The sequence below is a fragment of the Spinacia oleracea genome, chromosome 6 (genome assembly GCF_020520425.1).
Source record: "Spinacia oleracea cultivar Varoflay chromosome 6, BTI_SOV_V1, whole genome shotgun sequence".
Taxonomy (NCBI): domain Eukaryota; kingdom Viridiplantae; phylum Streptophyta; class Magnoliopsida; order Caryophyllales; family Amaranthaceae; genus Spinacia; species Spinacia oleracea.
In genome coordinates, this window is record NC_079492.1 from 15,219,812 (window position 1) to 15,236,090 (window position 16,279).

Sequence of the window (16,279 nt, forward strand, 5' to 3'; positions counted from 1 at the left end):
GCAACAAACACTTTGTTCTCAGATGTATTGTAGAAGTAATACCCCTTTGTTTCCTTTGGATAGCCCACAAGGATACATTTGTCAGATTTTGGATGAAGTTTGTCTGAAATTAATCGTTTGACGTATACTTCACATCCCCAAATCTTAAGAAAAGACACATTTGGAGGCTTTCCAAACCATAATTCGTATGGAGTCTTTTCGACAGCTTTAGACGAAGCTCTATTTATAGTGAGTGCAGCTGTATTTAGTGCATGTCCCCAAAATTCTAATGGAAGTTCGGCCTGACCCATCATTGACCTGACCATGTCTAGCAAGGTTCTGTTCCTCCGTTTCGATACACCGTTCCATTGTGGTGTTCCAGGAGGAGTCAATTCTGATAGAATTCCACATTCTTTCAGATGGTCATCAAATTCATAGCTCAGATATTCACCGCATCTATCAGACCGCAGTGCCTTAATCTTCTTGCCTAATTGATTCTCTACTTCACTCTGAAATTCCTTGAATTTGTCAAAGGATTCAGACTTATGCTTCATTAGGTAGACATAACCATACCTACTGAAGTCATCAGTGAAAGTGATAAAGTAGCTGAAACCACCTCTAGCATTTGTACTCATTGGTCCACATACATCTGTATGGATTAAACCCAATAGTTCATTTGCTCTTTCTCCAACTTTAGAGAAAGGTTGCTTTGTCATTTTGCCAAGTAAACATGATTCGCATTTACCATAATCCTCTAAGTCAAATGGTTCTAAAATTCCTTCCTTTTGAAGTCTTTCTAAGCGTTTCAAGTTTATATGGCCTAATCGACAATGCCACAGATAGGTGAGATCTGAATCATCCTTTTTGGCCTTTTTGGTATTTATGTTATATACTTGTTTGTCGTGATCTAATAAATAAAGTCCATTGACTAATCTAGCAGATCCATAAAACATCTCTTTAAAATAAAACGAACAACTATTGTCTTTTATTAAAAAAGAAAATCCCTTAGCATCTAAGCAAGAAACTGAAATGATGTTTTTAGTAAGACTTGGAACATGGAAACATTCTTCCAGTTCCAAAACTAGCCCGGAGGGCAACGACAAATAGTAAGTTCCTACAGCTAATGCAGCAATCCGTGCTCCATTTCCCACTCGTAGGTCGACTTCACCCTTGCTTAACTTTCTACTTCTTCTTAGTCCCTGTGGATTGGAACATAAGTGTGAGCCACAACCTGTATCTAATACCCAAGAAGTTGAATTAGCAAGTATACAGTCTATAACGAAAATACCTGAAGATGGAACGACTGTTCCGTTCTTCTGATCTTCCTTTAGCTTCAAGCAATCTCTCTTCCAATGCCCCTTCTTCTTGCAGTAGAAGCATTCGGATTCAGAAGTGGGTTGACTGACCTTCCTCTTTACAGATTTGGCGCCAGTTTGCTTAGTTGGGCTGGCCTTGTTGCCACCTTTCTTAGCATTCCTCTTCTTTCCAGATTTCTTGAACTTGCCCCCACGCACCATAAGCACATCCCGCTTATCACTTTTGAGCGTCTTTTCAGCGGTTTTCAGCATACCGTGAAGCTCAGTGAGCGTTTTGTCCAGACTATTCATACTGTAGTTCAGTTTGAACTGATCATACCCGCTATGAAGAGAATGGAGGATGGTGTCTATAGCCATTTCCTGAGAAAATTGTTGATCCAGCCGACTCATATTCTCAATGAGTCCAATCATTTTGAGCACATGTGGACTTACGGGGTCGCCTTTCTTAAGCTTGGTCTCAAGAATTTGCCTATGAGTCTCGAATCTTTCGACTCGAGCCAGATCTTGGAACATGTTCTTCAACTCACTGATGATTGTGAAAGCATCTGAGTTGATGAACGTTTTCTGCAGATCCGCACTCATGGTGGCGAGCATTAGACATTTCACATCCTTGTTGGCATCAATCCAACGATTGAGGGCTGCCTGAGTGACCCCGTCGCCTGCAGCTTCGGGCATCGCCTCATCTAGGACATACTCCTTTTCTTCCTGCATAAGAACTATTTGCAAGTTCCTTTGCCAGTCAAGGAAGTTTTTCCCGTTCAACTTCTCCTTTTCGAGAATTGATCGAATGTTGAATGAATTGTTGTTTGCCATATTAAAAACTACAATTGAAAAGAATAAACAGATAAATAACCATTCACAGTTTCTCTTAATAAACTTAAATTCTAGCATACATGCATAATTCAATGTTTATTAAGCATTTTATTCAAGTTATGTGTTCCGGCAGGTGTGAATAAAATGATTCCAAGATCCTAAAATCATTGAAGAACTAAGCACAGTTTGTCGACTTAATCCTAGAACATCTTAGGTAAGCAAAAGCCTTTTGCTAATAGTCTAGAAACTATTCTTGGTTGATAGGTACGTCTAAGAACTTATTAGGTAAACCTATCGATTTTGCCACGACATAAAAGGACTCCTTACTTATATCGTTGAGTTTCACCAAAACTAACATGTACTCACAATTATTTGTGTACCTTGCCCCTTTAGGACCAATAAGTAACACCTTGCTGAGCGAAAACTATTACTAGATTGATGTAAAGGATATCCAAGCAAGTGTATATTTTGGCATGGCACCTTATAACTCAATTTTTAAGTTTGGAACTTAAGGCTCTTACTATGTTGGTTAGATTTTAAGTGAACTAAAATCCTTAATCATGCAACATAATCAAGCTTTTGATCTCATGCATTTTAAGACATATTTAAAAGCAATAAATAACTTAAAACATGCATAAGATAAATGTGATCTAGTATGGCCCGACTTCATCTTGAAGCTTTGACTTCAAAGTCCGTCTAGAAAATTTCCGTGGGAGGCACCATTTTCTTCAAATAGGATAAGCTATAACTAATTACAACTATTTGATGGTACGCAGACCATATTTGAATTGAAAAACAACTTTGGTACTTTAGACCAATTACATTCAAATTAATGGTACGCATACCATATTTTCTATCCTATTTGGGCCATACTAGTCACTTCATAACCTGCAAAACAGTACATATACAATATATACCATTCACCCATTCATTATCATGAATGGCCCACGTAGCTGGCTAGTAAAACACATTATGCATCACGTAAACATTTGCAGCACTTAATCAAGGGCACCAATAATCTACCAATTATTCAATCCTTATTAATTCTAATCAAGTTGTTTTAACCTTAAGGATTTGTAGACCTAATCAAGAGTTTATGACTAAAAGGGCTCCCACTTAAACCAATAAATTCATATGCTTTACTAATTTTAAACATAAAAATGTATTTCTAGTCTAACCGGAAACATACAAATTTAATTAAAATTTAAAGCTCATATAAATTTATAATTGAATCCAAAAGTTTAATTTAATTTCAGTCGTATTTAAATTAATTCATGATTTTAATTTTAGTAAAATAATTAGAATAAATAAAATTTATTATAATTACAATATTCAAAATCAAAATCCAAGAAAATAATTTAAATTATTAATTTTAAAATTAATTAAAATTACGTAAACTGAAAAATTTCAAATTAAACATTCAAAACGATCTAATCGCAACGCAAACACCCTACGCATCGCACGCCCATGGGCCGCACGCACACAGCCATCGCTGGCCATGTGCGCGCAGCCCATGCGCTCGTCGCATAGCTGCTGCATCTTCCATCGCAAGCCATCGCACGCTGTGGTGCTTGCTGCGCGCGCGCCAGCGCTCGACGCACGCGAGCCATCGCTCGCTGTGCGCGCTCGCCAGCGCACGCTGCGCGCGCTCCATCGCTCGCTGTGCGCGCGAGCCATCGCTCGCTGTGCGCACGAGCCATCGCTCGCTGTGCGCGAGCAATTGCGCGCGTTCAACGCTGGGCGCAGCGCTCGTGGCACGCGAGCTTGCGCTCGCTGCGCGCGAGGCTGCGCGCGCTTGCGCGAGGCAGTGCGCGTTGTGGCGCAGCTCGCTTGCTGCCCACACGCGACTGCCATGGCTTGCCTTTCGCCCATGCCCATACGTCCATAGCTCGTGGCCCACGACACAAGGCAGGGCTGCTGCCTTGTGCTCGTGCACCATGCCTTGCTCATTGCATTCGTGCCGCACGGGCGACGAGCTCCCTTGCTCGTCGTCGCATGCCCGCACTATACAACACCCCTTAAGGGTAACACGAAGCGTCCATTGCTTTGTGCGTGCAAGTTATATGAACGAATCGCATAAAAATTTAAAATTTATATTTAAAATTAATGACAAATTAATAAATTAATATTAATTTCACAATTTTAGGGCGAAAAATCGAAAATTTATTATTCAATTGATTTCCGATTATCATGGATTCAAGCCTAGGTCATAAAAATTTAAAATTTATCATAAATTTACAATTTTTATGGTGGTTTTTAATCATAGGTTTCTAATTAAATTATAATTAATTATGAAAATCAAATTAATTCTAAATTATTCTAATTTTCAACAAATTAATCATAATTACAAATTAGATTGCATAATTAACAAGGCTAGGCATTCAAACTTGTTCACACTATAAGTGAATATTGCAAATTAAGTTTTAGCTAATAGATATATCAATTTACATACACCATAGTATTGTCGTAGAAATACACCAAAAGAAAGAAAAACTCTGGGGACTGAAGAGATTATTGACAAACAAAACTGTCAGCGGATCATTAATACGAATAATTCGCCGTAGACGTAAAGCATATCGCCGATTGGCCCCATGTCTATGTATTATTCAAGGATACATATGCATCGGATATAATAATACATTATTATTCAATGATGAAATTGGCATGGTGATTATACATAGACATGGTGATTATACATAGACATGGTGAATCGAATATGTATCCTTGAATAATTGCCCCACAAAAGTATAGCCAGATTAAAGTAAATTGAATCCGAAAGCGGAAAAATTAGTGTATCTAATAAATTATAAAGGAATTTAAAAATAGAAATTTAATTACTTTACTACACATCACTAAGTATTACTCCTCATCAAGAAAATCAAATAAATCACGAGTCACTAATATCAATACTTGCGGCGCATGGATCAATTCAATAACTAATATTACTCATCCAACAAATCAATAAATCACGAATCTCTAAATATTAATACCTGTGGCAGTTCAATAATACGTACCTCAATGATAGATGATTTTCTTTGTTTCTCGTTTGCTCAGTCGGTTAGGGTTTGGTGCTGATAACGTGTTGTGAAATAGAGAGAAAGAGATAGAGAAATTGGGAGAGAACAACAATATGCTTTATTCCATGAACAATAGGGTATATATACATACAATATAATAGGGTTTACTTGGAGAACAATAAACCCTAGATCTAGACTATTCCAGAAATATACTAGGGGTATAATGGGCATCCACATAATATTTCATAACAAATAACACGATTTTTGCTTTTATTTTCTTAGTGCATGGATTCGAGATTCGAGAGATGGAAGAAGAATATATAAACTCATATAGCCATGTCACATATGTATCAGCAGGACTTCAAGAGAAACGGTAGTTGACAGGAGCGGTTCTGGACTTCTGGGGCGGCGCGAAATGAGCTACGGAACCGGGCCCCAAATTTTTAAGTTTCAAATATACTGTAATTAGTTTCCTAAACATACACAAATACTAAATTGGAATACTGGTTAAGGTAGTATGCTAATTTGGCAAGGGTTTGGAGTTCCCTATCCAATACTAGCCTTATATGCACGCAATGTTTGCGAGATAATAAAAAAAACTTGAAATTGTGTTATTGTTAGGTTATGATACATATGACAATTCATAAATCATGCGGAAAAACCATTTAGCCAGGAATACATATTATTTACACATAATCATATAGGATAATTTAGATGCATACTCTTTGTTGCGTGCCTTCCCTAGCTGCGCCCGAACCGAACAAGAACAAGTCTTTAGGACTCCAAGTGTCGTCCCTCCGTAGATAGTCCACAGCACGTCCGGATCCGCCTTAAGATTGACCAACTAGAGTCGCCCTTAAGGTACTAGAATTTTCGGCACTCTTAGGTAAGAAATATGGCTGAATTTTTCTCTCAAAACTCACTTTGAATACTTGAATTAATCTCTGAAAATATGTGACCCTGGGCACGTATTTATAGAGTTATGGAAAGGGAATTGGAATCCTAGTAGGACACGAATTAATTAAACTTAGAATCCTACAAGAACTCTAATTAATTAATTTATCCTTTTAGGAATAGGAATTTAATCATATACTAACTCTAATAGTTTTAGGAATCATGCATGAACACAAACTCACACACACACGGCAGCCACGAGGGCCGCCCATGCGTGTGCGTGCGAGCAGCAGCCCACGCAGCGAGGCCATGGCCTTGGCGCGCGCTGGGCCTGCCTTGCGGTGGGCCTGGGCGCTGCCTTGGCTGGGCGCGCGTTTGGCTTGCTGGGCGATGGCCCGACTTCGTGCTGGGCCTTCGTCCGGCAGGCCTCGTCCGATGCTAATTCGTACGATACGCTTCCGATTAAATTCCCGGTTCCGGAATTCATTTCCGATACGAACAATATTTAATATTTCCGATTCCGGAATCAATTTCCGTTTCGAACAAATATTTAATATTTCCGTTTCCGGAATTATTTTCCGATTCCGATAATATTTCCGATTCTGACAATATTTCCGTTTCCGGCAATATTTCCGATTCTGGCAATATTTCCATTTCCGATAATATTTTCCGATACGTACCATGTTTCCGTTTCCGGCAACATCTACGACTTGGATAATATTTATGTTTCCGATACGATCCATATTTCCGTTTCCGGCAATATCATCGTTTCCGGAGTATTCATTTCTTGCCTGTGACGATCTCAGCTCCCACTGAAACCAAGATCCGTCGATTCCGAATATCCATAGATGGAGTATCTAATGCCATTAAATACTTGATCCGTTTACGTACTATTTGTGTGACCCTACGGGTTCAGTCAAGAGTAAGCTGTGGATTAATATCATTAATTCCACTTGAACTGAAGCGGCCTCTAGCTAGGCATTCAGCTCACTTGATCTCACTGAATTATTAACTTGTTAATTAATACTGAACCGCATTTATTAGACTTAACATAGAATGCATACTTGGACCAAGGGCATTATTTCCTTCAGTTATTACAATTAATCACTTAAAATAATAAGCAAGAAAAAATTGTTTACAAAGTTCAATCATCCAAAGATATAATTTCCTATGAAATATGTTAATGAACTCATCTTAAAACCTTTCGATAAAGTTTCCAACATTGACAAATGATCTTAATTAGGGGTATGCGTAGTATGAAAGTATTGGTATATGAGAAAAATATGAGAATAATATGGCAGTTGTTATTTTTTAATTAATTAATTAAATTGTAAAGTAACCGAGGGTAGTTTAGTCTTTTAGACATGGGACACCAAAAGTGTGAGTGATTACTTAAATAACACCAGCTTCCCTTATAGAATAGAGATACGTACTGGATTAGTATCTTATGCTTTTTTCAAACCGCGATAAAAATACAAATAGATAGGCAATAGTTTGTATGTTTTGTTAGCGTTCAAGCATTTTGATATTCAGGATCATGATGAATTTGAACCAATGATCAAAAGTTTGTGAGCCTACATTTAATTTTGGGATCAATATCAATACTAATTTCTCAATCAAACAATATACTGAAGTATGAATTTATAATGAGTTCATTTCGGAGATTACTTTTGGGATCACAGTTGAATATCCAAATTAATGAGTCGCACTTACTTTTGGGATCAAAGTTGAATATATATCCAATAATAATTTCTTAATCAAACAACGTACGGAGTATTAATTTACATTGAATTTAATTCTATAGAAAACTAATGAGCCAAGTTAAGCAAAAGTTGACGAAAAAGTTGAATCTAACCTATAATCTGGGGATAATAACGACAATCATTCAATTGGTAATCCCTGAGATTCAATTAGAAACCCTATCATCTTGTTTTTTATTTTTACATACAATTCAACGCCTCAAATTATTAAAGCTAAATTCATAAAGGAGAAACACAACCAAAATTGAAACTTAATATGGCAGTTGTTATTTTTAATTAATTAAGTAAATTGTAAAGTAACCGAGGGTATATAGTTTAGTCTTTTAGATAGGAGACATCAAAAGGGTGATTACTAAAATAACCCCAACTCTCCTCTTATATAATAGAGATAGACGATTTCATACGTAGTACTAGTATTAAATTTAAGTTCTATTTTCATTAAGTAAATAATTCCACCCCTAGAATAGATGTAGCTACTCGAGCTTTTTCAAAAAAAAATTGGGCAGTGGGTACTGAAATTAGAGTTGTCTATTCTCGACGAACCGTTGAACCCGTTGAGTTGGTCTGATTGTGTAGAACACGAACCGTTAATAACCAGTGAATTGGAACCCGAAACCTGATTTGATCCGATCCGATTATAAGCAATCCCGAACTGGCCCTAAAATATAAACCCGATTAAGATCCAAAATCTAATAACGAACTATTCCGCAGTATAACCCGATCTGTTTCAACCCGAATCAAATGGATCTGAAACCCGTTAATGACCCGATCCGTTACAATCCGGACCGTTTCAACCCGAGAAAATCCTGAAACCTGATCTTATCCGATTATAGTCAACCTCGAATCGGGTCGAAAATATTAACCCTACTAAGATTCGAAACCCGATAACGAACCATTCCGCAGTAACCCGATCTGTTTCAACCTGAACCAAATGGATCTGAAACCCGTAAATGACCCGATCCATTACAATTCGAACCCTTTCAACCCGGGAAAAATCCGGTTTAATCCGAACCGTTTACAAGCCGAACTGTTTCAACATGTAACCAGTTTAATCCGAACCATTTACAACCCTGGTAGATAGAATAATTCTTTTTTTAGCTTTACACCCTCCATAAGATTCGCATAAGCAATTTCATACTGAGTCAGCATAGCCAATAGCGTAGCCATAAGCATGACTTTAATTTGCTTTTTTCTAATTCTAATGTAAGTGAAAAGTTTAGTAAAAATAAAAGCATCCAAGAGTTTCGTGGAAGCTCTTTATCGGATTTGAAGAAAACCTTAAGCACAGGAGCAACAAAACCAAGAGGCTAACTCGTTTAATCGGATACTGTTTAAAATCGTAACTCGTTTAATCTGAACCGTTTACAACGTAACTCGTTTAATCCCGCTATTAATCTTAAATTATTAACATTTTTGAAAGTTAGTTATCGCCCTTGTCCCCCTAATTAAAGCCTCAATATTATAATTTATAAACGTATTGGAAATTGTGATTTTTGTAATAACCTGATAATGTGATTTTATAATTTGGAATCGAGTGAACTTAATCCGAAGTACAACTCCGCTGTACGGTTAAGTTTCATCACGTTACTGATTTATCCATATTGTATGAACCCAAACCGATAAGAACTGAACTGATAAGAACACAAACCGTTACGAGCCTGATATAACCCGACTAAACCTGTTCAACCCGATCCATTTTAGACCGTTATCCGATGAACCTGACCCGATATGAACCCGACCCAATATGAATTCGACTCGATATGATCCAAACCTGTTACAAATACGGCTAAAATCATTTACAACCCAACACGTTCCAACCCAATTCGATTTGACCCGACCCGACTATAACTCATCCCTATTATAATTTGATCTGATAAAAATCCGACCCGATATAAACCCCTGCTTAATTAACCCGAGCAGATCTAACCCGCTAATTGTTAACACAATCGCTCTCAGGTTCGCTCTCCTCATGCTCAAAAAAGAATGAGAGTTCATAACATTCATCTTTGAGCAAAGACAAAACTGAAATTCCACCGCAAATTCATGTTTTAAGGTTAGATTATCTCTAACCATGATTTCAACTCCACATTTTACTACCTCTGACTATTATGCTAATCTGCTTCAAACTAGCTCAAAAACCCCGCACCTGTCTGTTGGGAAATCAATACATGCTCAGATTATCAAACAAGGACTACTTGCTAGTGTATATCTATTGAACAATCTCCTAAATTTATATGTCAAATGTGGTTTAACCCCTGTTGCCCACCAACTGTTTGATGAAATGCCTGTGAAGAATATGTTTTCTTGTAACACAATTGTCTCAGGGTATGCTAAAGGGGGAAGAATGGGTGATGCTAGTTTCGTTTTTCGACAAATTCAGGACCCCGATTCAGTCTCTTGGACTTCCATGATTGTGGGTTATTATCATTTGGGGTATTATGGAAATGCATTAAAATTGTTTTTGGGTATGATCAAGGATGGAGTTTCACCTACCCAGTTCACAATTACTAGTGTTCTTGCTGCCTGTGCTAACATGAGAGATTTGAATCTTGGTAGGAAGGTTCATTCATTTGTTGTTAAGCATGGATTAGGTAGTTATGTCCCTGTGGCAAATTCACTTTTTAATATGTATGTGAAGGTAGGTGATCATGTAAGGGCAAGGGTTATTTTTGATAGAATGAGGATTAGAAATGTTTCGAGCTGGAACTCTATGATTTCTTTGCATATAATGTCTGGTCGTGTTGATCTTGCTCGGTTGCAGTTTGATCAAATGGTTGAGCGTGATATTGTGTCATGGAACTCTATTATCACAGGGTACAACCAAAGGGGATTTCATCTTGAAGCTCTCCAATTATTCGCGGAAATGTTAAAGGATTCTTCTTTGGAACCAGACAAGTTTACTTTGGCTAGTGCTATATCAGCTTGTGCAAGTCTTGAGAACTTGGAACTCGGGAAACAAATCCATGCATATATGATAAGAACTGAGTTTAATATATGTGGGGCAGTGGAAAATTCTTTGATCACAATGTACTCTAAGTGTGGAGGTGTAGAAAATGCTCGAAAGATTATACAGAAAAACGGGATTTCTAATCTAAATGTGATAGCATTCACAACTTTAATGGATGGCTATGTGAAGCTTGGTGATATTAGGCCTGCAAGAGAGATATTTGACTCATTGAAAGACCGTGATGTGATTGCTTGGACGGCAATGATAGTAGGTTATGAACAGAATGGATTTGATAATGATGCAGTGGAATTATTCAGGTTAATGCTTAAAGAAGGTCCCAGGCCAAATAATTACACATTAGCTGCTATGTTAAGTGTTATTTCAAGCTTGGCTTTTTTGGAACATGGCAAACAAATTCATGCAGTTGCCATAAGGTCAGCAGAAGTATCATCAGTTAGCGTAAGCAATGCATTAATTACCATGTATGCCAAGGCTGGAAGTATAGCTCGTGCCAGGCGTGTTTTTTCTCATCACCATTGTAGAGACAGTGTTACATGGACCTCAATGATTATCGCTTTAGCTCAACATGGGTTTGGAGAAGAAGCAATAGAATTGTTTGAGGAAATGCTGGTTTTGGATATTAAACCGGACCATGTAACTTATGTGGGTGTACTTGTTGCTTGTACCCATGTTGGTTTGGTAGAGGAAGGAAAGAGTTATTACAACATGATGCAGAATGTGCATAAAATTAAACCAACTGCGAGCCACTATTCTTGCATGGTTGATCTCCTTGGACGTGCTGGTTTGCTGCAAGAAGTACAGGATTTCGTTAAGAAAATGCCAATTGAACCTGACAATATTGCTTGGGGTTCCATTTTAGCGTCTTGTAATGTTCATAAAAACGTAGAGTTGGCTAAAGTTGCAGCAGAGAGATTGCTTCTTCTTGATCCAGGAAACAGTGGGGCCTTTGCATCCCTTGCTAATATATATTCTGCATGTGGAAAGTGGGCAGAGGCTGCTAAAGTTAGAAAATCAATGAAGAAGAAAGGGATTAAGAAAGACCAAGGACTGAGCTGGCTTCAAGTCAAGAACGAAGTCCACGTCTTTGGATCTGAAGATGCACTTCACCCTCAAAGAGAAGCAATCTTCACAAAGATGGCAAAAATCTGGGATGAGATCAAGAAAATGGGTTTTGTTCCAGACACTGGTTCAGTGCTACATGATCTGGATGATGAAGCGAAAGAACATATTCTAAAGCATCACAGTGAAAAGCTTGCTATAGCATTTGGACTTCTAAATACTCCTAATAACACCACCTTAACAATCATGAAAAACTTGCGGGTATGTAATGATTGTCACTCTGCTATCAAATTCATTTCGAAGCTAGTTAGCAGAGAAATTATTCTGAGGGATGCTACACGGTTTCACCATTTTAAAGACGGTGTCTGCTCGTGTAGAGACTATTGGTAGTTTTGGAATTTGGAGTTAGCTATGCAATTCTTGTAGGTGGATCCTTGCAAGGGGTGATCTAATAACTGGAAGTCACTGGACTGGAGACAGACAGGGCATTATGAAGATGATGAAGAAATTACAGAATGCAAATTCAGAATCGCCTTGAAGGATTATAGTTCTGATCAATGAATGAAGACAAAGTATCGCAGAACCTATTATTCTTTGAGGATTGAGAAAACAGTTTGATGTCTAAATCTACATTGTCATGAGCATGATCTATAGCTTGAGCTGGTGAAAAGAAAGTGGTTTTATTGTTTACTGGTTCTAATCAATTCATTACCATCTTTACTAGGTTTTTTGCAGAGTGGATTGGTTTCATGCTCTTTGATTATCATCTGTCCCAGATTTTTTCAAGTCAATGCCCACTTTATAGAGGCGGGTTGATCACGAGGATATCTTCCTGTTTATTAGGTGATGTGCTTTTCGCATTGTTTGTAAAAGATATTGTCAATCATCAATATATCATCACATTCATCTGTAATGTCATTGCCCATTTTGCCACTGTATAGTCGTTTAGCTGCAACAGTAACACTTTTCAACCATTATTGTGATTTTTGAATTATGTAACTGACCCTAATCCAAGTAGCACTCCCTTTTCTAGTTGAATTGAATTTTTTTTCCTCACGTTCTCCATACCTTTCATTCTGCAACATCCTTGTGGAAGCAGGGGAAAGCCTACATATTATTCTGATATGGTAAGACAATGAACCTAAATAGCTAAATGTATCCTAGTTCTGTTTCTTATTGCTTGATTACTCTTTCAATTTTCAGGATTGCGTAAGCTTTTGACGCTAAATCCTTACAGCCGTGCTGAAGCAATGTGTTGCATGAAAGCATTTGTTTTGTACAGTGGAGGTCACAGTTCTGCATCGGGCTCTCTGGAGGTCACAGTTCCTTTCTTTGGACGTGGAAAATGTATTTAACAATCTTTTGATGACTTTCACGTGAGATAATGCGACTATTGGTTCAAACCAAACATCATTAATAATGATGTCAATATGGGGATAGTATTCACAAGATACTAATTGCTTGATCAACCATACCAATCATGTTCCGGAGGCTGAGAGGCAACACTGGCACTTGAATGAGAGAAGCCTTTTACAGGTGCCTCTGCAAAGATAGAGGAAACACAAGCAATTCTTTGGGTTTCAGGATATCTGTCCTTCAGATCTACCTAGCTGTAAAATCTGGTTATTGGAAGCTTGACAGTAAAGAGCATTCAGAAGTTCACTGTTGATATCCGACCAGTTTTGAGAAAGTTCATTTCTTCAACGCAATCAGGTAATTCAGATAATCAGATTGTGTTCCTTTTGAGCAAGAATACAAGAAACAGTTGAATGATCCGGCTGCGTGAAAATGTCTAGGTTTGTCATGCTGTTCTGACTGTCAAAGTTCCTCTCTGATTCAGATTTGTAGTGTTGAACTACTGAGTTGCAGCTGTAGCATTAACTCAACATTGTTAACTTTCTTGATAGTTGTTTCAACTTTGGTATAATATGAATATGAGGGAAAGAAATTTGGGAATATGATTCTGGCCATTTGCTCCTCTATTCATCCTGTCAATCTTTACATATCTTATACAAAGTAGAACAACATTTGATCGTGTATTGCCCATTTAGTCATTTCTTATCAAATTGTGTTGTAAAAAAAATAAAAAAAAGTCAATTTTAAAAAGGTGATGGTCCACTGGAGGATCAGCCAACTGAGTACTAATGGGCCAAGGAGGCGCAGGCTCGTAATCCTTCCACTGAAGAGAGCGGGAGGTTTTCGTTGCTCTGTGAAACCAGCCTCACGCGGTCCCCTCCACTCTAAGGCCCATGAAGATCAGGCCTTCGCCCAACCCACATGGACCAACTCTCAACTTGGAGAGGGCGAGCCCGCATAATGCCAACCACTGGCCCGACCCAGAGAGCTGAAATCCTGTTCCATCACCTTAATGCTCCCACTTGGGTCACAAGCTCACGTTACTAAGCTCAGCGATAATTATAGTGCTTGTGCGGATATATGAAGAAAAGAAATAAACAGATTTTCTCCAATGTGGGAGACTTTTAGTTTTTTATTTCCTTGGGATTTATAGGATATCTTAACTTCTTCATGTCCTCAACTTTATCACACCATAATTATCTCTGAACATTTGCATGTGATAGTTCATCGTTTCTGTGTAGATTATTGCTGTGAGATGATTGTGATGATGAAATTGATGGCCTCCCAGAAGTTTCATCCAGACCAGAGGAAAGAGAGATTAAAGCCGATACGAGTTAACGAGTATGTTCTTTATAGTAGTACACACCAGGGTCTCTAGGAAGAGAGAATGAGTTGCTAATTTCTAATGGGTTATCTAGTAGATTTGAGGACAGAGTTAATTGTTACTCAGAGGTAAGATCATGGCAAAAAAAAGGGCTTAAAAGGAAGGTAAATTACAAGTTTGGTGATAGTGATTTCAGTAGAACAAAGCTAGGAGAGTGCAATATGTGAAAACAGGTGGGTGAAGATTGATAATTTGATTCATCGTTTCATACAAAGGGAATTGGTGTACAAGGTAGTCATTCCAATCACTCGAAATTTTGATTACAGAAAAGGGGAGGCTTTTACGTAATCAAACATGTTGTCTACAATACACAAGTTACATATAAAAGAACTATTCGAAAATGAGTTTTAAACATGTGTAATCAGTGCCTTATCCATACTTTATTGCAATTCGATTGGTTACTCTATTATCGTAAATTTCATCTTTTCAAATCAAACTTTAATCTTTATCAATTATATTAGCGGTTCTACTATTAGAACTGCTAACGGTTGATAGAGGCTCTACTGTTTTAGAAAACAAAACAAAAATGGAGCTATTGCCTGATAACACTATTGCTAAAACATTGACCTTGAAGTATAACACTATCTGATTATGATTATGATCACAATTGGTTGACTAAGTCATTGTGTAATAGCGTAACAAAATAGCAAAAACATTTTTTTTCTTCTGATTATTTGTAGAAGTGCAGGCCAATCATGGTTACAGTTTATTCCACTAATCAAATTTGGTGCATTTTTATTTTATATATTAAACTATTAATCACCCTTTTTTCCAACTTATATTATATACTCGGTCCAAATCATACATTACATTTTTGACAATCATGCATTAGTATTTTCTTTTTCTAAAACATGGCTTTCTGTTCCCTTTTACAACCCAATCTGTTCCTGTTTTCAGTTCTGCTAATTGTAATTATCATTCATAATTCAAATGCTGCAGCAAACTCGTTTCTACAACACGACTGTTGGGAGTGGAGACAACAAGATATAAGGCCTCTTCTTCTGCCGTCTTGATGTTACTGATTCTGTATGTCAGAAGTGTGTTTCTCTGGCTATAAGGGCCTTGGATACTCGTTGCCTTGGGAAGAAAGAATCCGTTGTGTGGTACATTGATCAATGTGTGACCCGGTACTTAGACAAGCCGTTTCTTGCGATTTAATAGGATAAGAGAATAGTGTTGCAACCATAAGATAATTAGAATAGACTTATCTGGATGATGATAATCAATCGGATGAATATATAACGAACCTTTGTTGTGCCGTGGGATACTACTATTCTAAAGGACGATTTCGCACTACCTCCTAGTGCAGTAGAACAAAAGCGGTCACCCTTCAAAATTAACACAGCTCCAAATTTGTGTGCACTCACAAACCCGAATGGAATCAGAATATATGCTTTAAAACGGAGAGAAATTTGAGAGAGAAAGAATGTTTTTTTAATTTTTCTGGAAACGGTGTATCTTGTATTTTGGAACTAAGACAAATCTAATTTAAGTAACCAGAGTTAGGGAGAGCAAAAGACAAAACGATTAGAAATTATAATGGTTGTAACGGACGTCATTAAGGCTAATTAATCCAACGGCTACGTAATCAATAAAATTTGTGCTTCATAATGGTGTCATAATATCGTCATTTGAACTGAGTATGAATTAATTACTTTACAATTTATTCAATGGGCCACAAGCCCATCCCTTCCAATGTTCCCAAAACTAGTTTTAAATAGGTCTTTCTTTAA

At 37.6% G+C, this 16,279-nt stretch overlaps 1 protein-coding gene across 1 annotated transcript; it reads left to right on the top strand.

The window, feature by feature from the left end:
* Positions 1–9,700: 9,700 nt before the first annotated feature.
* Positions 9,701–12,560, top strand: LOC110789703 (pentatricopeptide repeat-containing protein At2g22070). The gene has a single exon (XM_021994408.2). It carries the CDS (start codon positions 9,851–9,853, stop codon positions 12,194–12,196), a length of 2,346 nt encoding a protein of 781 aa, XP_021850100.1. The 5' UTR covers positions 9,701–9,850; the 3' UTR covers positions 12,197–12,560.
* The last annotated feature ends 3,719 nt before the right edge of the window (positions 12,561–16,279 follow it).

Bases quoted from the DNA above. Each gene is read 5' to 3' on its own strand.
- LOC110789703 (XM_021994408.2), top strand. From the start codon at position 9,851: ATGATTTCAACTCCACATTTTACTACCTCTGACTATTATGCTAATCTG.